The sequence below is a fragment of the Pongo pygmaeus genome, chromosome 2 (assembly GCF_028885625.2).
Source record: "Pongo pygmaeus isolate AG05252 chromosome 2, NHGRI_mPonPyg2-v2.0_pri, whole genome shotgun sequence".
In the NCBI taxonomy this organism is placed as follows: Eukaryota; Metazoa; Chordata; class Mammalia; order Primates; family Hominidae; genus Pongo; species Pongo pygmaeus.
In genome coordinates this window covers 81,634,486-81,657,451 of record NC_085930.1, presented here as the reverse complement: position 1 = coordinate 81,657,451, position 22,966 = coordinate 81,634,486, and the positions used below count along the sequence as shown (strand labels likewise).

Genomic DNA, 22,966 nt, shown 5'->3' with positions numbered 1-22,966 from the left:
CTTTTGGATACACATTTAATGACCTGCCTCTATTGAAAGAAACACAATTATATAAAGACATAATTAGTTTTCTGTTAACTGTATATTAATTTGCTTTCGCTAGTTTGAATAGCAGCTTTATTCACTCTAAATTTGTCATTTACAGTTTGGTCTTTTTTTTTTTTTCTGGTATCTTTTGGCCAGATTAAAATTCATTTCAGCATCATAAGAAAATTCACAGTTGTAATGGGCCTCAGTGACTTTCCCTGTCTCTAAAATGTCTTAATCCATGGGCAGGTGACAGCTTTCAGAGATTAAAACATTGGCTGCAAGAAGATAGATTTACACATTTTCTTAGGGTTTGGAATTAGAAGCTCTCACGACCAAAATTTTTAAGTAATTTAATCATTTCTCATTTGAAGATTCTTTATTTAGTTAGCAGGTTCTCATTAAGGTATCGGGACCATAGTTAAGAGGAAAACTTCATTTTGACATTGGAACACTGATAGCTCTCAAACCCCACCATTCTCTCTCTCTTTCTCTCTCTCTCCTTGTATCTTTGCCCTACACCTGAGCTAGCCCACCCTGGTAAGAACCCTCAGCCCAGCTCTGCTTCCTGGTCACAATACAACTTAAAATCAACCTCAGTGCCTTGCCTTTGCCACCTGGGCCAACGTGTGCTTGCCCTGTTCGCACCAGAACATTCCATTATGTGAGTAATAAGTGTTGTCACACCCTCCAACAGTCCCAACATCCAAACCGGTTTTGGATGGGTGAGTCTGCCGACTGATCCCACTCTCTGCATGGCAACCACTGAACAAGAACACAAAAACGATGTTTAAAACATAAAGGCCGGGCGAGGTGGCTCATGCCTGTAATCCCAGCACTTTGGGAGGCCGAGGCGGGCGGATCACGAGGTCAAGAGATCGAGACCATCCTGGCCAACACGGTGAAACCTCGTCTCTACTAAAAACACAAAAAATTAGCTGGGTGTGGTGGCGGGCGCCTGTAGTTCCAGCTACTCGGGGGGCTGAGGCAGGAGAATGGCGTGAACCCAGGAGGTGGAGCTTGCAGTGAGCCGAGATCACGCCCTGCACTCCAGCCTGGGCAACAGAGCGAGACTCCGTCACACACACACACAAAAACAACAACAAAAAAAACCCCATAACAAAATGGGCTGAGCGTGGTGGGTCCCGCCTGTAATCTCAGAACTTTGGGAGGCCGAGGAGGGCAGATCACGAGGTCAGGAGATCGAAACCATCGTGGCTAACACGGTGAAACCCCGTCTCTACTAAAAATACAAAAAATTAGCCAGGCGTGTTGGCGGGAGCCTGTAGTCCCAGCTACTCAGGAGGCTGAGACAGGAGAATGGCGTGAACCCGGGAGGCGGAGCTTGCAGTGAGCCGAGATCGTGCCACTGCACACCAGCCTGGGCGACAGAGCGACACTCTGTCTCGAAAAAAATAAATAAATAAATAACAAAATCGGCTGGGCGTGGTGGGTCATGCCTGTAATCTCAGCACTTTGGAAGGCCGAGGAGGGCAGATCACGAGGTCAACAGATTGAGACCATCCTAGCCAACATGGTGAAACAACGTCTCTACTAAAAATACAAAAATTGGCTGGGCACCGCAGTGCGTGCCTGTAGTCCCAGCTACTCGGGAGGCTGAGGCAGGAGAATCGCTGGAACCCGGGTGGCAGAGGTTGCAGTGAGCCGAGATTGCGCCACTGCACTCTAGCCTGGCAACAGAGCAAGACTCTGTCTCAAAAATAAATAAATAAATAAATAAAATAACAAAATGAAGTATAAAGTATAACAACATGATGCACTTTTGAAGAGAATGATTCCACTTATTGGTTAGTAGAGGTGGGAGTGCTTTAACAAAGTTACAACCGTGGCATGATTGTCTCTCTCTAATATGAGGTGACTGCTTTTGGAGGTTATCCAGGGACCCACATTGGTGGGTCAGCTCTACTATCTTCCCCAATTGCCTTCACTCTCTGCAAAGCAGACAGATTCATTATTGCATCTCCTTATTGGAGAGGAAGTGGGGTTTTCTTTTAAGTAAATGTGGCAGATCACTTCTGTTCACGTTTCATCGCTAAGAATTTACGTCACATGGCCACACCTGGGCAGCTGGTAAATGCAGTCTCCAGTCTCTAGATGTCTAGATGGGTGGTCATGTACCCTGCTAAAACAGAGAGAGAAAGAGAGAGAGAGAGAGAGAGAGAGAGAGAGAGAGAGAGAGAGAATATGAGAAGTAATGAATAAATGTGAGAATAAAAGAACTGTGGAAGACAATTAAGAGTCTACCAGTTTTATTAAATATCTTCCATGTAGAAATTTTTCCTCTTCTAACCACATTCAAAAAAATTAATACAGAATATTCACATTTGCTGTTTAAAGGGCTAATAATTTCAGACACCATTCAGCTCCTATAAACCAATCACAGCACCACAGTTAGACATATACTTCTCTAAGTCTCCTATGTTTTGAGTCGCAAAATATTTTCCTTTAAATTTCTATGCAGGAGCAAACGTTCATTCACATACACATTCTGGGCCTGAAATATTTTGCTCCTCCATTTCAAACGCCTGTTTTGGATTTCAAAAATATATTTCAAGAGCAAACATTTAAGAGTACAGGCTGAAGATGTATTGATAACACACAGAATGTGGCTGGCTGTCTTTTCCATATGAAATAGTGACCAGTGGACCTTGTCAAGAAAGGACAAAATTGATTCACTTCAACACAATACAGAAGGGGTGGAGGTAGGTGGGGCGGTAGAGGTAGAAGACCCTTGGCATCAGGATGATAAATGCTGATGAGACACTGAATGATGGATAGATGAGACTTCTTTACATTTCCTTTACTGTTATGTTTAAAAATTTCAATAATACAAAGTTTTTGTTGATTTGCTTGTTTGTTTTTAAGAATGAACCAAATGCATTCCTGCCAGCCTCAGTCTTGTTTGTATGGAAACTCTATATGTGAACTTCTCAGCAATTATTCAACTGTTTAACTTAATAAAGCACAATTTCCCCCAATTTTGCTTGTAAAGCCTTTACATTTCTGCAAAAAAATTTTCCACTAGTTATATCACATTTTAATCAAGATGATTAAAATTTAGATTTAAACAATGTGGAAATGTGTTAAAAGTGTACTCTAAAGATGTGAAGTTGGCCGGGTGTAGTGGCTCACACCTGTAATCCCAGCACTTTGGGAGTCTAAGGTGGGAGGATCACTTGAGCCCAGGAGTTCCAGACAAGCCTGGGAGACATATTTCCTCAAAAAAAAAAAAAAAAAAAAAAATGAAGGGCTCAGATTAATTCAATCATAGATAAATTAGATGAATATTAGATGAATTATATAGCATCTTTTTTCTTTTTTTTTTTTTTTTTGAGACGGAGTCTCACCCTGTCGCCCAGGCTGGAGTGCAGTGGTGCGATCTTTGCTCACTGCAACTTCTGCCTCCTGGGTTCAAGCAATTCTGCCTCAGCCTCCCGCGTAGCACCAAGCCTGGCTAATTTTTGTATTTTTAGTAGAGATGGGGTTTCACTGTCTTGGCCAGGCTGGTCTTGAACTCCTGACCTTGTGATCCACCCGCCTCGGCCTCCCAAAGAGCCCTTCATCTTAAACTTTAAAGAGTGACTATAAAAATTTCTTCCTTGAAACACAGTACTATAGAGCTGATAACTGATTTTTTTATTGAATATGTAAATTATATCAAATGTTTTACCATTCCACTGTTTTTTTTTTTTTTTTTGAGACACAGTCTTGCTCTGTCACCCAAGCTGGAGTGCAGTGGCTTGATCTTGGCTCGAGGCAACCTCCACCTCCTGGGTTCAAGCAATTCTTGTGCCTCAGCCTCCTCAGTAGCTGGGATTATAGGCATGCACCAGCACACCTGTAATCCCAGCTACCTGTTTTGCCATGTTGGCCAGGCTGGTCTTGAACTCCTGCTCTCAAGTGATCAGCCTCCCAAAGTGCTGGGATTACAGGTGTGAGCCACTGGCATGCCCAGCCCCATCCACTATTTTGGATACAAAATATTTTGCTTGTTTTTTAGGATACTTATTTTGCAGTGTCACATTTGGAGGTTTAACTTTTTAAATACTGTCTTTTCAACTTTTTATACTGAAATAAAAACACATTATTATCAAGTGAAGTCAAGCAGACACAAAACAGCTTTAGACTAAAGCAGTAGTTTCCAAAGGGGGACAATTTATCCCCACCTGCAACCTGCAGAGGACACTTGGCAATGTCTAGAGACATTTTTGGTTGTCGAAACTTCGGGAGTGTTACTGGAACTAGTAGCCAGGGATGCTGCTAAACATCCTACAATGTACAGGAAAGTCCTCCACAACAATAAATTATGTGGCCCAGGGCCAGGAGCAGTGGCTCATGCCTGTAATCCCAGCACTTTGGGAGACTGAGGTGGGCAGATCCTTTGAGGCCAGGAGTTCAAGACCAGCCATGGCCAATATGGCGAAACACTGTCTCTACTAAAAACACAAAAATTAGCCATGCATGGTGGTGCACACCTGTAGTCCCAGCTACTCGGGAGGCTGAGGCAGGAGAACAACTTGAACTCAGGAGGCAGAGGTCGCAGTGAGCAGAGATCATGCCACTGCATTCCAGCCTGGGTGACAGAGCAAAACTCTGTCTCAAAAAAAAAAAAAAAAAGTGGCCCAGAAAGTCACTAGCGTTGAGATGGAGAAACTCTGGAGTAATGTGAGAATGCCTGTAACTATTCGCCATGGTTGTCACTCTACGGAGAAGGCCATCGTTTTGCCCAGCTGGCACAACTGCATGAGTCAGTGTTCCAGGCTTTATGATGAGGGAATCTCCACAGGAGCACAAGAATGCTTACCCGGTATGCACGTAATATGCGTTAGCCTCTGCATTTTGTTGCCAGCCATCGTGTTGCCTATACCACAATTTCCTACTTTTTTGCTTTTAATCTTCTGTGACAAATATCTATTTTATTGAAATGCCTACCATTCTGATTTATTCAGTTACAGTGCGGTGCAATATTGGGCTTTCTAAAGCACTTAGATGATTTATGGACCCAGTAAAATAGAATGAAATCCTGAGATGTATGTGGAAGGGGCTGGCAGAGGGGAGTGCCTGCTAGGGAGTTTTGAAGCTGGGTCACCCAGGAGGGTGCACTAGAGGATGTGAGAACTCATGAAACGCAGGGAACTGTGAGGCTAGCCAGGTTGGACTGGGGCCTGCTTCCTAATCTAATTCTAGGGAACTTCACATGAATTCTTCAAATGGGCTAATTGCTGCTGGGAATTCTCCAGTGGGACCCCTCTGTGTGCTTCCCTATAGAATGAAAGGGAACTGATGCTGAGGACCACAGGAACTTTTGAGGGTGGTAAGAAAATCAAAGACACTCAGCTACTATCCTCATTTCTAATTCAACTAGAAAGGTGTCTCATCAAATAGTGTCACTGGGTACCAGTAACCTTTCTATAGGAACACAGTCCTGTATTGGTTCTCAGTGGCTCTCAACTATGGATGCACCTTGCAATTAATCAGGGAGCTTTAAAAAAAATCCTAACACTTAGGCCTCATCCTATAAAAATCAAATCAAAATTTTTCAGAGTGGTGGGTGATGGAAAAAATGGGAACCATACTTCAAGAACAGCATCATAATTGCATCTCTAATTTTGGGAAATGTGTACTCTGAAAGTACCCTAAAAATATATACACATATGCATATATATATATATATATATATATATATATATATAGGGGATAATAAAGTTTATTTAAAGATCATGTTGTTAAAGACTGTCATCTTTGAAATACACTAAAAAATCCTGGAACGAAGATCCATCATACAACACAGTGACTACAGTTAATATTGTATACTTGAAAATCACTAAGAGATATTAACTGTTCTCATTGCAAAATAATGATGTGTGAGGTAGTCCGTACATTAATTAGCTCAATTTAGCATTCCATAATGTATCCATATTTCAAAACATCATGTTGTATACCATAATACAATCTTTGTCAATTAAAATTTGTGAAAATGCTGGAAGAAACTGAGTTCTCTTTAACACAAAAGGGAGTACTGAGAATTAACAACTTTGGGGAAGATATCAGAGATTAATTCCGAGGATATTATCAGAAAAACATAGCAACATGGAGATGGAAACACCATAAATGGTTGCTAGTGAATTGCACAGGGACCCTTACTGAATACCAAAAGTGTCCGGTTTTTAAAGTTGAAATGGCTCCCAGCTTTAACCTTCTAAAAATGAAGCTAGAAAAGGGTGGGATGAGATTTCTAATATTGAAACCAATGAAGAGGAAAATCGGGCTATGTGTTTGATCTATCACTGAACTGACTTTATAAAAGGCTTTAACAAAAGAATTACATTGAAATACTGAGAAGAATAAAGGTTCTCAGTGAGATAGGAGGGTTTATAGGGAATAGTTTTGGCATAAACTTTTCTATGGTTAAAAAAAATGTTGCTTCTGATAAAAGGCAAAACAAAGTCAGAAATGATAGTTTTCATGAAAGTCAATGTTTGCAAAGAAATCTGAAGGTCCAGTAGGGTTTGGGCATCATCTTCTAGCATAAGATTTTCTACCTTGGAATGAAGGGAATTCATTCATGATATTTTCAAAGTAGACTGTGGATTTAGTTTTTCTCATTTACATTTTCATCTTGCCTTACTTTGTGGAAATTCTGATCTACGAAGTCCCAACATGTGCGTGAGATGATCCTAGGAATTGAAAGAAACAACATCATAGCCTTTTATATATATATATACACATATATATATACACATATATATACACATATATATACACATATATACACATATATATATATATATATGTGTGTGTGTGTGTTTATATATACATAGTCTTGCTCTGTCACCCAGGCTGGAGTGCAGTAACACAATGTCACGGCTCACTGCAGCCTTGATCTCCCAGGCTCAGGTGATCCTCCCACCTCAGCCTCCAGGGTAGCTGGGACTAACGGTGCATGCCACTGTGCCCAGCTAATTTTTCTTTTTCTTTTTTTTTTTTTTTTTTTGGTAGAGATGGGGTTTCTCCATGTTGCCCAAGCTGGTCTCAAACTCCTGAGCTCAAACAATCCTCTCGCCTTGGCCTCCCAAAGTGCTGGGATTACAGGTGTGAGCCACCGCACCTGGCCAACATAGCCTCAAAAGTCTTGAACATTATATGAAAACAAACAACAAAATTGCCAAAGTGCCTATTTCTTTACTCACAATTCCCCTTGCTGAAGTTGAATTTTCTTCAGCAAACTCACAGAGGAATGTTTCTTGAACACAAACTAAACAACCAAAAATAATACTTTTCTGACCAAGTTTGGTAATTAGCACAGCAAAATCCCATACATTTATGGGACACATTAGCTCAAGGGGTAAAATTACATACAATGTGCTATCATAAGCCCTGGCTGAGTCAATAACTACAAAATGGACAGGCAGTTTCTGTGTTTGGAAATGGTTGGTGGGTTGGCATGGGCAAGTTTAGTCAATTGAACACATTTCACAAGTTGTTTATTTGCGCCGTTGAAACCATTTACAATACTTGGTGGGTTTTTGAGGCCAGCCTACATTGGCATCACTGTGTGGTAGCACCTAGCAGCACCCTGCCTAACCACTCGCGCCACACGCTCCCATCACTCTTTGCCAAGTCAATACACTTAAGTCCCATCAGTCCATTCCTGATTACAATCAGTTTTGCACAGCATCATTTTCCTTCACGCTCCAAAACCTCACTGATTTATGCATCGTTTATTTTTTGAACTACCTTAAAATCTATGCAAACAGAACTCTGCTGTATGTAAAATGAAAATACACATATCTTTGGGGCTATTTTACCAACCTTGGGTCTTTATCCATGTTGGGACGTAGCCTATTTAGAAATTTGCTTATAATAAAAACTGACAACAACCGTGACAAAAATAAGGATATAATATTAAAATAAATCAAATGATATACAGTACTGTCATTATTCTGATGCAGAATTTTTACACAGCAATATTGATACAGGTACAAACGGCAATCCATTACAATCGACCTTTCAGTTACAAACAAGGTTTAAATTACAACTTAATACCGATTTAAAAATGCTAATTAGTGTTGTGCCAGATTAAAATAAATACTTCCTCTTCAAGTGACATTTTCTAGAATATCTGTAAGTAGGAGACTAAGGAAAAAAAACTTTATAAAAAGTAAAAGAAGTAAATGTAATCTTTTATTTTTAGAAAAACCCAAATCTAGAAATCTGGACTAAATTAATTTGGCTTTCCATTCCTTCTGTCCACACACCAGCCCAACAGCAGAGATGAAGTCCTCTCGAGTGACAGGTTTAGGAAGGGTCCGGCAGCACTCCTAGCGTCCGCGCCATGAGAGGAGTTTGGAGTGTCAAGTTCACATATGCACTCTTTTCGCTATTTAAATACCGGCAAAAAGCTGGATTCCCATCAGTGATTCTGCCATCAAACTCAAAGAGACAAACCCTCCACTTTAAAATGCAAGAGGAGGGAAGAGAAATGGAGAAAAATAAAGTAAGGTAAGGGCCTTGAAATTCTTTGAGGTGGAAGAGGCAAGAGACCAAAAGTTGTAGGTGTATTTGTGTGGCAGGGCACAAATGGGGCTTGGGGTGGTGAGAAAAAAACAAAAAGTTTCTCTAACAAAATATCAAATTCTTATTTTCCTCATTTTTGTGAAAATGGGTACGTTTTTGACATTTAAGAAAAAAGCCAAATCAAACCAAAACGCAAACAGGGAAATGAGAACCAGTTCCATAATGCCTTACACTTTATATTTCTATCCAAAAGGAAAACTCCCTTTCAATAAAAAAAAAAAAAAAAAAAATCATTTAAAATCAAAGATAAAAGTGTTACTTGGGAAGTTGAGGAAGCAAGAGCATTTCTTTCTGGTACATTTTTTGTTTGGCACAATCACAAGTAAGACTTTACAGATAAGATGTGGCTATTCACATTTGGTTTCTACTCCAGAGCGATTACTTTTGGGCTAAACAAATAAATCGGTTAAATGAAGTCCGTAAACAGGCCAAGCCTGGCAGACATGGGCAAGTGTGATGCATCCTCCGCCCAAAAAATGGAACCTAAATAAAAAAGAAAACGGAGTCAGAGCTGGAAAGCTTTCAAAAACAAACAAACCAAACCATTCTTGAGATAGCTCTTTAAATAACAATAACTAGTGTTTCCTGAGCGTTAACTACCCATTAGGCAATGTGCTCAGTACTTTTTATTTATTTATTATTTACTGTTTTTGAGACAGAGTCTTGCTCTGTCGCCCAGGCTGGAGTGCAGTGGCACAGTTTTGGCTCACTGCAACCTCCACCTCCGGTGTTCAAGCGATTCTTCTGCCTCAGGCTCCCGAGTAGCTGGGACTACAGGTGCATGCCACCACACCCAACTAACTTTTGTAGTTTTAGTAAAAACAGGGTTTTACCTTGTTGGCCAGGCGGGTCTTGAACTACCAACCTCAAGCGATCTGCCTGCCTCAGCCTCTCAAACTGCTGGGATTACATATGTGAGTTACCATACCCGGCCTGCTCAGTACTTTTTATATGTTATCCTTTCCCATTCTCACAATCACCTTGTAAAGACGGCAAGCACTTTAATTGTACCCATTTTACAGATGAGAGAATGAGGCAAAGAGAGACTGGTATATTGGCCAAGGTCACTTATCTAAAACTTGAAGCTTGGCTAGCAGTGAGTGGGCCCGAGAGACCAAGCTTTTAGTCCTCAAGCTGTACTGCCTTTTACTTTTTCTCATTTATTTCTTTTCATGGTATCCTATCATTGAAGCTCCTTAAGCTTGAACCTGGTATCATGGGCATGACCATGTCTATGCAATGAGCAAATATAAACTCACCATCAATGAGCAATATATTAATTCATACATTTGCACACAGATGCCAGGAGTCAAAATGCTGGGAAAAAACTTTAAAAGGAACAGAGGAAAATCAGAGAAGAAGGCAAGCTCAATTTGCATAAATGGAAATTGAGTAGCAGTGAAAGGTCTGCTTCATTCGAGAGTCACTCTAAGAGCCCAGCCCATTTCACCAGCCAAGCTGGGTTGAGGAGGGTCAACCGACAGCGAGCATGGTGGTTGTCTGTGCCAGTGGCAAATGGTGTACACTCCAAATATGTATGCTTTCTAGAATAAAGACAGCAAATGTTATTTTCCCTCCCCTAAGCAACAGCACCTTCCTGAGAATCTTCCTGTCTTACAAGTTACATGGAGAAAGTTTAATCCCAGGCCTGGAGCGTCTGTGAAATCAGATGGCAAGTGAGTCTGACTCAGGCTAAAGTGAGAGAGATAAGTGGCTACAGACTCATGTCTCAGAGATGTTTCCAGAGTTTAAGCATGGCAGAGGATGTGTTCTTCCTCCTTCCAAACTCAAATTCAACATCATTCTAGTGTATTTCTTATTCTGTTCCACCAAAAGAGGCCACCCCACATCCATGATCTGTCCTTATGAGAAAATCTGAAATGCATCTTTTAGATGCCTTCCAGATAAATTTCTTTGTATATATCATATAGATATCGATACAGATTATCAAAGCTGTCTACAGACAGTGGCAGAACCATTCTAGTCTTACGTTGGGGCTGAACTGATAGGACAGACCCAACTCTATGGTAGTCCAACAATGTAAAGGCTAATTCTTCTGGGCATGTCTTTCGGTGGTACCACATTCGCATTCTTCTTACCTCCTTTTTCCTTTTGCTTCTCTTCCTCTTTCTTCTTTCCTGCCTTCCATTTCCAAAATTGTTCTGGAAGGGCCAGGGAGATGATTGAGATCAATAAATACAAAGGGAAGAAAAAGAGGCAATGGGAGGGCAGGGTATGCATGTAGTGAACTGGCGGAGCAAGATACAGCCAAGCCATCCCAGTTCCTCTGTCCTTTTGCTATGTCATGACTTCCCAGGTTCTAATGACAGCATCTACTTGCAGTCATGTTCACCACTGGATTAATACAGACTTGTGCTCAGAATGGTTCTGTCACTGTGTGTCAAAGGGAACACTGAGGGCTGGCTCTTTTGCTGCCACCAAGAACACATCAGAGGAGGTGAGTACAGCTGGACTGGCTTAGATAATTATAAGTGGATAGCATGAAAAGTGATCATCAATGACCTTTATAGCCCATTCTGACCCTGAGACCATAAGTTTCCTTTCTGCCAAGCCTAAAACTGCTGCATGGGCCAGTGATTCTCAACTAGGGATGATTGTGTCCCCAGGGGACATTTGGCAATGTCTGCAAATGTTTTCATTTGTCACAACTAAGGGCTGGGAAGGGGATGCTCTAGGCATCTAGTGGGTAGAGCCCAGGGATGCTGCTAAACATTTTACAATGCACAGGACAACCCCTACGACAAAGAATTATCTGGCCCAAGATGTCAATAGTGCTGAGGTTGAGAAAAACGAACACAGATAGCAATATCCAAGTAAAAGGAGCCTGAAGTGTGTCAGTGAAACACACCTATAATGAGCATGTTAAACTGTTATAAACGGAGATCACCAAATATGTTTCTTTCATTCACTCATTCAACAGATACTGAGAGCCACCTACATACCAGGCCCTATCTTAAGTGCCGAGCATACAATGATGAGCAAAACAGGCGAGGCTGTGCATCGTGGAGCTTCCCTCTTGATGACACAAGACAGAACACCAGTAAAATTGTTTCAGCTGCTGGTGCTCACAGCCTTGTGCTTTCTGTATCATGACACTGTGATCACTCTCTGGCCTGTCACATGGGGTGGGCAGTACCTTGGGCCCAGTAGAAAAGAAAAATCACATGGATTGTGCGCCATGGGTCAGGTCTCAGAAGGCATCATGTATGAATGTCATCCCAAACCTCAGCACCAGATTTTGGCTTTGTCTGAGATAGAGGTAAGCGGCTTCCTTTTGAGGTGAAGCGAAGGTCCTGGACTGAGGTTACTCAGCTAGGAGGGGAAAGTGCTCATAGTCAAACACGGTCCTGCTTTCTTCCAGATTTTGCTCGCTTCTCAAACACCACCAAGCCCAGACTCCAGATTCTCTAAAGAGGGGACCATATCCATTTTACTCATGAGCATATAGCTCTTAGCCTGGTACACAGAAAACACTCAGGAAATTTTTGCTATGTGCCAATCAAATGCCCTGCAATGCCCCACAGAGTCTAGGAACTCCCCGAAGGGCAGAAGTAAGATGACCATCTCAGATCCCAAGGCTCCCGTCACTGCCCTGCCCAGCTCCAAGCAGGCAAAACGTAACTCATACCACCAAACTCAGAGATGGACTCACCATGAAGCCCAAGAGGCCAAAGCCCCTCTCATGTATAGGCCTCTAGTCCAGGACCTAGGAGGGACCCTGGTAATGTGTTCACAAGGTCATCTGTTTTTGTGAAACTTAAAAAAAATCTTTGTATTATTTCTTTAAATCAAGGACACCAAGACTGTATGAACATCAATCTGGATCTGCCTTGACTGACCCTAACATAATGATTACACTGAACTGCAGGGTCCTTAATACTTAGGTGCTTTTTTCTCATTCAAACCCAGTTCACTCAGATCTGTGAGCTCCTAATGACAAAAACCATGATTCCTTTTCTCTTTTCTTTTCTCTTCTCTTCTTTTCTTTTTTTCTTTTTTCTTTTTTTTTTTTTTTTTTTTTTTTTTTTGAGACAGAGTCTTGCTCTGTTGTTGTGCCCAGACTGGAGTGCAATGGCGTGATCCCAGCTCACTGTAGCCTCCACCTCCCAGGTTCAAGTGATTCTCCCACCTCAGCCTTCCACGCAGCTGGGACTACAGGCACATGCCACCATGCCCAGCTAATTTTTGTATTTTTAGTCGAGATAGGGTTTTGCCATGTTGCCCAGGCTGGTCCTGAACTCCTGGCCTTGAGTGATCTGCCCATCTCGGCCTCCCAAAAGTACTGGGATTACAGGTGTGAGCCACTGTGCCCAGCCAAAAACCATGATTTCTGATATTATACATTCAGTAGATGCTTGTCAGTTTCTTGACTGGCCCACTCACTTCCAGATCTACAGACACTGTGTGACAAAGCTAACAGGCATCTCATAATCACAAATGCAAGAGAAAGTGCTTACAGAAGATGCACACTGGAACCACTTAGTCCAAACTTCATGGTTTACTTTAGAATCAACCAACACTCAATGCAAAGTTTCCAATAGCCTAGAATTCCAAACGGCAAATTCTAGAAGTTACTGAGGCAGAACATCCAGCACTTTGAGAAAGCATGACTTCTACTCTTTTGCAGCACTTTTAAAGAGAAATTAGCACTTATAAAAGGGCAACATGAGAGATCCTTATAGTGATGGAAATGTTTTGTGCCTTAACTGTATCAACGTCAATATCCTGCTTGTAATATTGTACTATAGTTTTGCAAGATGTCACCATTGGGAGAAACTGGGCAAACGGTATATAGTACCAAAGTTGAGAAAACCTGTATTAGACAAAAGCCTATTTCTGTCTTGTAAGTCTTTTTGCTGAATTGAACCTATAAACACTGCTACGATGCTATCCCAAGAAATAATCATAGACAGTAGCTCTTGACATTGTGATAGGAAAGATGAGAAAATCAGCATATTATGCTTTCTTCCCCATCTTTTGCTAAATTTCTAGTTGCATTAGTTATATTTTAGTATTTTAAAATTTTTTACTCTAAAAAATATGTTAAAATTTTAATGACTTCATACTCTGAAATTATGTTTACAATGTTTCCTCATAGGTTGGTTCTAAAATAGAAACCACTAATAATTTTTTAAATATTAAGTTAAAAAAAAACCCAAGTACCAGGTTTTTATTTGAATTTTTTTCCTTCAGAAAAGGAAGGAAAGTGAAGATTTAAAAAAAACTGGTGCTAAAAATGTTCACATAAAAAGCGCAGGAAAATTTAAAAACAAGATTGTTTGAAAGAAACATAGTTGTTTAAACTGAAAAAATTCAGAATAAGCAATAAAAATTAAAGTATTAATCACATAATTATTCAACAGTAACAAGTGTTCAAAGCTTTCAAAGCTAAACATTAGTCAAAATGGGAAGGAAATGGCTAATCTTCTATGTAAACTTTGGAAAGTACAGGCATTAATAGAAACTTTTTTTTTTTTTTTTAAACAGAAAGTTTCTTCTAAAGGCATGATTCAGTTAAGTCATTCTTAAGTGTTAAAAAATTGTGAAAAATGCGCCTGTAATCCCAACACTTTGGGAGGCCGAGGCAGGCGGATCACGAGGTCAGGAGATCAAGACCATCCTGGCTAACAAGGTGAAACCCCATCTCTACGAAAAATACCAAAAACATTACCCAGGCGTGGTGGTGGCACCTGTAGTCCCAGCTACTCGGGAGGCTGAGGCAGGAGAATGGCATGAACCCGGGAGGCGGAGCTTGCAGTGAGCCGAGATCACGCCACTGCACTCCAGCCTGGGTGACAAAGCGAGACTCTGTCTCAAAAAAATAAATAAATAAAATAAATAAAATAAAAAATTTGAGAAAAATGAATACCTGTTAAAACCATTATTTGCTTTAAAATGTATTTAGAAAATATGCATACTAGGTGAACTCATATATCTCATATATTTTATTCTATCTTAAAATTATCAAATATAAAGTTCAAAACTATACAATCATAAAACAATAGCCTGTCAGGGACTGTAAACTCTACAAGTTAATTGGTACATGTTAAATAAAACAGTAAACTGAACTCGGTAGCTATCAACTCCTACCTACGGTTCTCAGTTTCATTCATCAAATACTGTTCACTTGACCCAAATAAACAGATTTTCGGTGGCTAATGACTAAGCTGAAACAAAATGAAAAAAAATTCTATATAGGGTCTACATTTTTACTATCTACTAATGAGTCATTAAACTTCAGAGCATAATTGAATACTGTACATAATGTTCATCAGAATGTATTGAGGAAAGACTTTTTTCTTGAGTTGTTTTGAACAGCCTATACAGCTGAGAGATATTCTGGAAGAAACTAGATCTTTTTCTACAATAGGTAAATTTCATCTGGAACAAGTACAACTCTGGGATCTTCTCTTAAAATAGGTCATCAAAATAACCTTTGAAAATGTATTTGAAGATAAAAAAGCAACCAATATGAAAAGTTAGAAAATAAAATTCCAGAAATACATCTCAAGTGAGCATCTGAAAACCATACTCTATTATTTAAAGATTTCATTATTGGATCCATGATAAAAACAGAACCAAAGAGATGTAGCCAGGCTTATGCAAGAAGACTGCATTTGTTTACTTTCAAAATTAATCTTGGACTAAACCTGAAATTGAAGTTATCTAGGAACTGGGGAAATAGAATTCGGTTCTCTTTTAAATATTGCAGAGGATTGGAACACTCATCAAAACTATCGGACGGCACAAATTCCCAGTCTGAACTGTTATCACTCATTCCAGTGATCATTTTGTCTCTATTATCCAAACAAACCAGTTTTGGTTAATTGGACTAAAAAATGTGCAAATTAAACCCAACGACTGCTTTCGCAGAGGTAGAAGCATGTAATGATTAAGACCACATAAACAACAGTGTCACAAAGAATGAAGTTGAGTGTCTCTTGTTTACTCACAGCCTGTGTTGCTGAACCCCTCTGGGGCTTAATGTTGTATACAGGCTTGTTGTATTAAACAAGAAGTACATATACAACATTTAATATAGAGGATCTGGTACATCACAGTATTTAACAAGGTGCAATTACGATTGTTATTAACACAAACATAGTTCCACGGGATATGTCACTTTTCCCTTGTTATAGTAAACAGGCTATGTGATTCTAGCATCTAGGGTATGTGAAGCTGTACTAATACTGTATGAAAACAACACAATTTTTCTTTTTCCAGACAGAGTCTTGCTCTGTCACCCAGGCTGGAGTGTAGTGGCAAGATCACGCTCACTGCAGCCTGAAACTCCTGGACTCAACTGATCCCCTCCCCCACCTCAGCCTTCCTGGTAATGTGTGCCACCATGCCCAGCTAATTTTAAAAATTTTTTCTATAGAGACGGGGTCTCACTATGTTGCCCAGGCTGGTCTCAAATTCTTGGGCTCAAGCAAACTGCCTGCCTCAGACTCCCAAATTGCTGGGATTACAGTGTGAGCCACTATGCCCAGCCAAAAACAACGTAATTCTTAAAGGAGAAAGTTAAGAGTAAATGTTTCAGAGACAACGACTTAAGTGTACAAAAGATAACTCATAATTCAATAAGGGTGTTGAAAATAACGAGAGCAATGCTAAAGGCAGCTGGGCCAGTGGCCCCTCTTCTAGGGAAGTTTGGCATTGAGACACACAAGTAACAGTTTAAACCTCTTCTGTCCAAGAAAAAACAATGCATGTCATGTTTTTAAATGACAGTGCAGTCTTGCATGGTAAAACCACAGGAGGGATGGTTTAAATGTAACAGGAAGCATTTCACAAGGCAACCACAGGAAATCCAAAAGCAAATTCAGTCTTTAGATAGGCCCAAAACAACTGGAATTCACATTATAGCTTGCAGAGTTAAACCTGAGCCAAGGGGCCACAATTTATTTCATTCTGTTCACTCCGAGGAGGTCAAAATATTAACTGTTCTCTGGAACTGTGGAGTACAGGAATGATGTTTGGCTGTATTACATTTTTAAACCCTAAATCACATGTGAAAAAATTAGACAGAAAATGGAATTTGGTTTGCTTTGAAAACATTCTACTTGTATTTAAAAGAAAGTATACAATGTGTAGAAAGAACACTTTAAAGAGACTGAGCTCTGCCTCTCGCAAACCACCTGCCCTAGGACTTGTTGCAATGCCAATGGAGGCACTTTACTAATGGGAAAAATGCGGAGGTGGGACCAGAGGAAGGCAATGCAACCTGGCATTCCTGGGGTGCTCTGTTGAGACCACACTGTATTTCAAGGTTTTCAATCAGAAGGCCAAGAATCTCCAGCTCCACATGCCTTCTGTCTCCCACCCACCAGCTTCCTCATATAATGTAAACCTTCCTGATCCCTGTAGACAGGTGGGTCTGTAACCCTTGGAGATACAACTTCTCAAGCCCTGTCCAATCCTGCCACCCTATGATCATGCCACTACTGTTAATAACTTTTCAAAAGTGTTTAGGTCATTGTGATATTGAGCTGACAGATAATAAAGGAAATTGGAAAATTAAATATCATCGATCTCTAAAATTGTGAAAAATATGTCTTGTAGGTAGAGTCAAAATATAGAATGTTTAAACTAACATACAAGAGTAATTGTATAATTGATTTTCTAAAAAAAAAAACCCAAAACACAGACCTTATTTACTTCTGCCTTATCAGTAGATCTAATACTAAAAGCAGTCTTTTTAAGAACTTCTATACTCAGATTTCTGCAAAGATGCATACTAGAGTATAATATATATTTTTGTTCTAAATAACTTTTAAGCAAATTCATGTGTTGGAAATTATATTGGTAAAATGCTTCTAACACCATGAGAGCAGTAACATGAAAACTATCACTGGAATAAGAAAGACAGAGGATACAATTCTTTGAAATGAAAGGGGAGAGGAGAAGGGGTAGTTTTACACTGTTATCCTTGCTAATGTCTAGTATTCATTTTGTTTGTCGAGCACATTACCCGGTCCTTCATGTCATACAGACCTTGCTCAGAGTTACCACAGTAGAACCACCATGAATACAAATATATATATATACTAACTTTACGAGTCAGTGGATGGCAGCTGTCTCCCAGTTTGCCCATAGGTGTGCAAATCCTTATGCTCTTAACCCAGATACTGACAGCACAGCACATGCCTCCACCACATTGGGAGTCCTTGTCACAAGCCTGAAATGTAATAAACAAACAGATAAATATAGATAACGGGAAAGATTCAGGCTAAGGAAATCTAAAATTAGCAGCGAAAATGCCCTTTAAATATCTAAACACTTCGATTTTAATAATCAGGTATATATTTTTAAATGATAACCTTCATTTACTTGTATATATCTACAATAAAATCTGATCAGAATAGCTATTTCTCATTTTTCGAAATTGGGCTAAATTCTAGCCCCTGGATTAAGAAAATCTTAAGTAAACATAAGATTTTCTTAAAAAATGAAATCAGCTCTCTTTTTCCAGCGCTTTATGGCTGAATTGGCTTTGAACTTGAAGAACAAGACTACATTAGTCTTACACTACACATGGCCATTAGGAACTACATAAATAGAATCACAAGATTTTATGACTATTAACTGCAGAATACATTGGGGCCAATTTAAAAAAAGAGATTTAAATAGTCTCTAAATCTGGCATGAAACACTCTAGACCCATAAAGTCACTGATGTAAATTTTAGAAGTGCTCATTTTCCCTTTCAAATATTTGCATTTTGCTTCATGAGACACGACGTTTCTCACACCACTGACTTGCTTTTTCACCATTTTCTCTTTAAAGAAGTCTCATAGGTTGAAAATGGACAGACCAAGATGCTTGCCTTATGTTACTCTTCCTTCAGGTGAATAAGCTGCAAAGAGCAAATTACTGGCTTAGCATAAACATATATCTACTTTACAAAATCAGCTAACAATCCTGTAAGAGCCATCAAATTAAGAAATGCAAGCAACAGGTGCAACTGTCCATAGTAATTACTCAAGGCACCTGCTTTCAATATAAAAGTTGTAAATACATACAATGAAATAATCAACTATGGAGGAATTTCCATACTCTACCAAATAGAAATAAATAATGAAATCTAAATTTATTTGCATGAAAATGGATCTGAAGAACTATTATTCTTTCCTAGAACCAACGAAAAATAGAATGCTTTGTTTGAACCGTGGGCAGTAATCTGTTTTCGTAGTGATAAGATAAAAACATCCTGTACTATATATGTAAGAAGCTAAAACCTCTATCATTTAGGCACAAATTTAAATGTACAATTAGTGGAAACAACTAAACAGTCCTTCAGAATTCTTAGTTTTGAGGACAGTCATAACTTCTCAAGACATAAAAATATGGGCACATTCTTAACATTATTTCTCATTAAAAGTAACCAACTATTTTACTTTGAAGTTCATTTACTTCCCTCATTAGAATTTATTTCTCAGTCTATTTAATACAAGTATCTGGATAAAAGTTAAAAATTTCACCTTGAGGTGTTTGGATTTTATAGGACAATATATAAATGTTTCAATTTTCCAATTTTTATCTGCATGCCAGAAATCATGTATATGTAGCCATTACATCCCATAAATAAGATGTCTAGTCAATGATCTTTTACAATATAGTTTTAACAAATCTATGTGGGCACATAAATCAACTTCAAAATACCTACATACGCTACCCAAAAAACTGTAGATGTAAGGTGGAAGTTTTAGTCAGCATTTTATTTCAACAGACGCTCAATACCTCGAATTTTGAGGCCCCATAAGCTTTTTTTTATGAGACAATCAAAAATCCAGCCAAAATCTTTTAAAATTCAATCACCTGGATGTTTAACATGCTATACACAATATATCTTGATAAGTTACTGAGTTTTTCATTTGAATCCAGATGGTTCCTGTCATGGAGACATAACTACATTTTATTGCCCTGTTGCTTTAGAGACATTTTTAAAATTCTCTTTTTGTAACACTGAGTTAAAATAACAACAACAAAAACAGCACACTTAACTATATAATAAGCCCAGTCTAAGCCTCTCTAACAGATAGACAGCCAATGTGATAAAATTTGTAACAAAAGCTTCAGTTCTTGGAAAATTTACAAAGAGTTGCATAGGTTTATATATTTTTAATTAGACAGCTGTTTCCTAATGCCCTTCATCCTTAACCCATTGCAAATCTATTCAGATAGTGTTGTCCTGTGAATGGAACAAAAAGATACTTATATTGCAAAGGGATCTTGGGCTCAGAGGATTAGGAGAAACTTTAAATGAACCAGCAGGAGAAGAGGGAGAAAAAAATCCAATCATGTTTCAATTCTCATGTATTAGAAAGACCTGCAAAAACTTTTTTTCAACCACATGGACTGGCAAAGCTATGCAAGTAATTTTTTGAAAAAATCTCTTTTCTAATAAATATCACAGAGCTTATAGTTAAATATCTGTTGGATATATACAAATGCTGTCATAGCAAAAGGACTTTCAAAATTCTATAAACCTAATAACTAATATAGAGAAAATAGAGCTTGATTTTCTCAAGACAATGATACTTCCTTTAAAGTCAAGTGATATTTTATTATCTATGTATCAACATTTCAAACACAGAAGTTTTATTTAAATCCCATTATGTGCACTTAAATATTTGAAGTAATTTAATGAAGGTGTGAAATAATTCCTCACTTAAAAAACAGTAAAGAAGTTGAACAACCAGGAAATGATAGCAGTTTTGCCTTGTTAATGTAAACTAGACTATTTAGTATTGTACTGCAAACCCAATTCTTCAGATCCACACAAAATTGTTGAGAGTGGGAGAGAACTGAACTAGTTCCTACTTACAAAAAAGGTGAAGACATCGTCTCTAAGTTTAAACATCTACACAGCAACCTACTCCATCATTATGCCGGAGCACTGGAGGTGCTTTGCCAAGAATTAGAAATTTAAAACTTTTATGGGGAGACCTCAAGACCCTGAGCTGGGGGAAAAGCCCCGGAACCCAGAAGGAAGCTCCCACAATTGCTTTTCAAAGCGCTCACATAGCCCTGGACCAAGCGATTTCAAAGGGTTTCTGCGGAGGACGCATCGGGGAGCAAACTCTTTGACTGTAGGATTAAGACTCTGGGCACTTGGGGAATTCGTCTTGGTCCTTTGCATTTCAGGAAGGGGCCGTCAAATTTTAAGGTTCGAGGTTGGAGAGCCTCCAAAAGTACTTGAGAAGACTCAGAGAGAAACTTCTTTCAGCCTAACAGAAGAAAAATGCGAGGAGTGAGGCTGTGGGTGATGAGGGAGAAGTAAGCGGAAGAAGGTGGTAATAAAGGTCGTGGGCGACATCCTTGTCACTTTTTCTTCCAGGACGCTCCCAGTGTCCCCAGCCGTCTGCTGCTTTTGCATCTGGGCATTTTCCCAAGTGCGCCAAGGGGCGACAGGGGCAGGTGTCCCCGCCCAGGGCGACCCTCCCTTTGCCTCTAGCCTGCCCTTCAGGGTCCCCGTCCCAAGCCCCTTGGGCACATGCCAGGCGCGCATCAGGGGCGGACAGGTGCGCCCGGGCCGCTTACCCCGGTGATCACGGCGGCGTCCCCAGCGCGGGGCGTGAGCAGCAGCGGCGGCAGCAGCAGGAGGAGCAGGAGTGGGGCGCAGCACAGGCTCCTCATGGCGCCCTCCGGACTGGGCGGCCGCCGGAGGCGGTTGGGGGCGCGGGGCCGTGGCGCGCTGGGTGGAGCGCGGAACGGCGGGCGGGCGGGCGCGGCGGCTCCCGCGAGCCTCCCGGCCGTTATAAAGGCTAGCCCCGCCGTGACTCACGCCGGCGCCCGCCCGGCAGCACACGCGGGGGCCACGGCGCGGGCACACACCCCACGCCCCACGCGCACACGCGCGCCCGCCCCGGCCCGGCCGGCTCCCACACGAGCACGTGCTGCGCGCGGCTCCCCGCGGCCCCCCGCGCCCCCGCCTCGGGCGCCACGCAGGCAGCGCTCCCGGCGGGGCGCCCCGCTCTGCGCCGTTCCCTCCGCCGTCGCCCAGCCACCGCCTTTCGCACGCGCCGGAACCGCTTTTGTGGTCTCCGAGACACTCATTTGCTGTCCTGGTTTCCAAAGCTCCACGTGCTCAGCGGCGAAAACTTGCAAATCATTTGCTGTACAGATGTTTAGGGGGCGCCTACTTCGTGCGGGGCGCTGTGGACACATAGGGGGTGGGGGGTGGGTGAGGGAGACACAGCAGCCCCTGAATCCATTCGTTTGCTCAGCAGGTCTATACTGGGCGCCCGCTGCGTGCCAGGTACTGCCACCGGCTCTCTCCTCACGGTGGAATAACTTAACAGAGAAGACAGACATCAATCAAATACCCTGGAAACGTGGAAGGCAGGGGAAAGAACAAAGGGAGAGCAAAATCGCCCCAATCCCACATCCCCGGCGACGTGGAAGGATTTGTTCTTCCAGCTGCGGGACTCCTATTTGTTTCTTTCAAGTCAGATGCCTTCCCTTTATGCCCACATCTGTTCCCGACCCTCTCCTCTGATTTTCCTCACATGTATTTCCTCTCCTCTGATTTTCCTCACATGTATTTCCTCCCCTCTTCAGCCCCGCGCCAGCTCCAGGCACAGCCGTTCAGGGTGATGCCAAAGGGAAATGAGAACGCCTGGTTTCGAGTGCCAGCCTGAGGCCCCTTAAGCCCTAGGTACGCAGCTCTCTCTTCTTTCTTAAACTTTCCAGCCCAGGAAAATCACCCTTCGGTTTTACAGATGCGATAGGGCGTTATTGTGATTCGTTCATTCATGTAAACATGAATTGAGTGTCTAGTGGGTTCCAGGCACACCAGGAAAGAATAAGAGACAGATTTGCCCTCCATCTCTCATCCTAGCCTGGCTCCAAAAATTGCAGCCTGTTTCCCTCAACAAAAATGACGTCAAGAATACCTAGATGTGACCACACCAAACTTGCTTGCCCGTTTTGGGAAACCCAACTTTCTTCCTGAATAGTCAGAACCTCTGGCTTTCCTGGTCTCTTAAGAACCACAAACTATTGAAAAGCAGATGCGTCTTTCAGCCTCTTTAATAAGTGCAGTAAGGAGAGTTGGGACAGAGTTACTTTCAAACTGTGGGGCTCCCCCATGCCAAAGCATTCAGACGAAATGTGGGGGATAGCGGGGGGAAGGCAGGCAATTATCTGAATGTTAAACAGCTGAATATTTGGAAACCTCAATCTTTGGCTGATTTTTAAAAACCTTTTTCACACGTGTTCTCATGTTTAAAAAACGCCTTGAACAGAAAACACAAAAGGAGTCAAACCCTTTTTTCAACTTACAAAAAATGTTAAAATTGGATTCACAGTGGAGT

At 40.9% G+C, this 22,966-nt stretch overlaps 1 protein-coding gene across 2 annotated transcripts; it reads right to left on the bottom strand.

The window, feature by feature from the left end:
- Positions 1–6,878: 6,878 nt before the first annotated feature.
- On the bottom strand, positions 6,879–21,806 carry PROK2 (prokineticin 2). Of its 2 annotated transcripts, XM_054479487.2 has the most exons (4): positions 21,192–21,806; positions 17,702–17,827; positions 10,725–10,787; positions 6,879–9,108 (listed from the first exon to the last, which is right to left on the bottom strand). In XM_054479487.2, the coding sequence occupies exons 1-4, from the start codon at positions 21,285–21,287 to the stop codon at positions 9,004–9,006; spliced, it is 390 nt and encodes a 129-aa protein (XP_054335462.1). In that variant the 5' UTR covers positions 21,288–21,806; the 3' UTR covers positions 6,879–9,003. The 2 variants fall into 2 exon arrangements, with proteins under 2 accessions (XP_054335462.1, XP_054335464.1); XM_054479489.2 differs by lacking the exon at positions 10,725–10,787.
- Between the last annotated feature and the right edge of the window lie 1,160 nt (positions 21,807–22,966).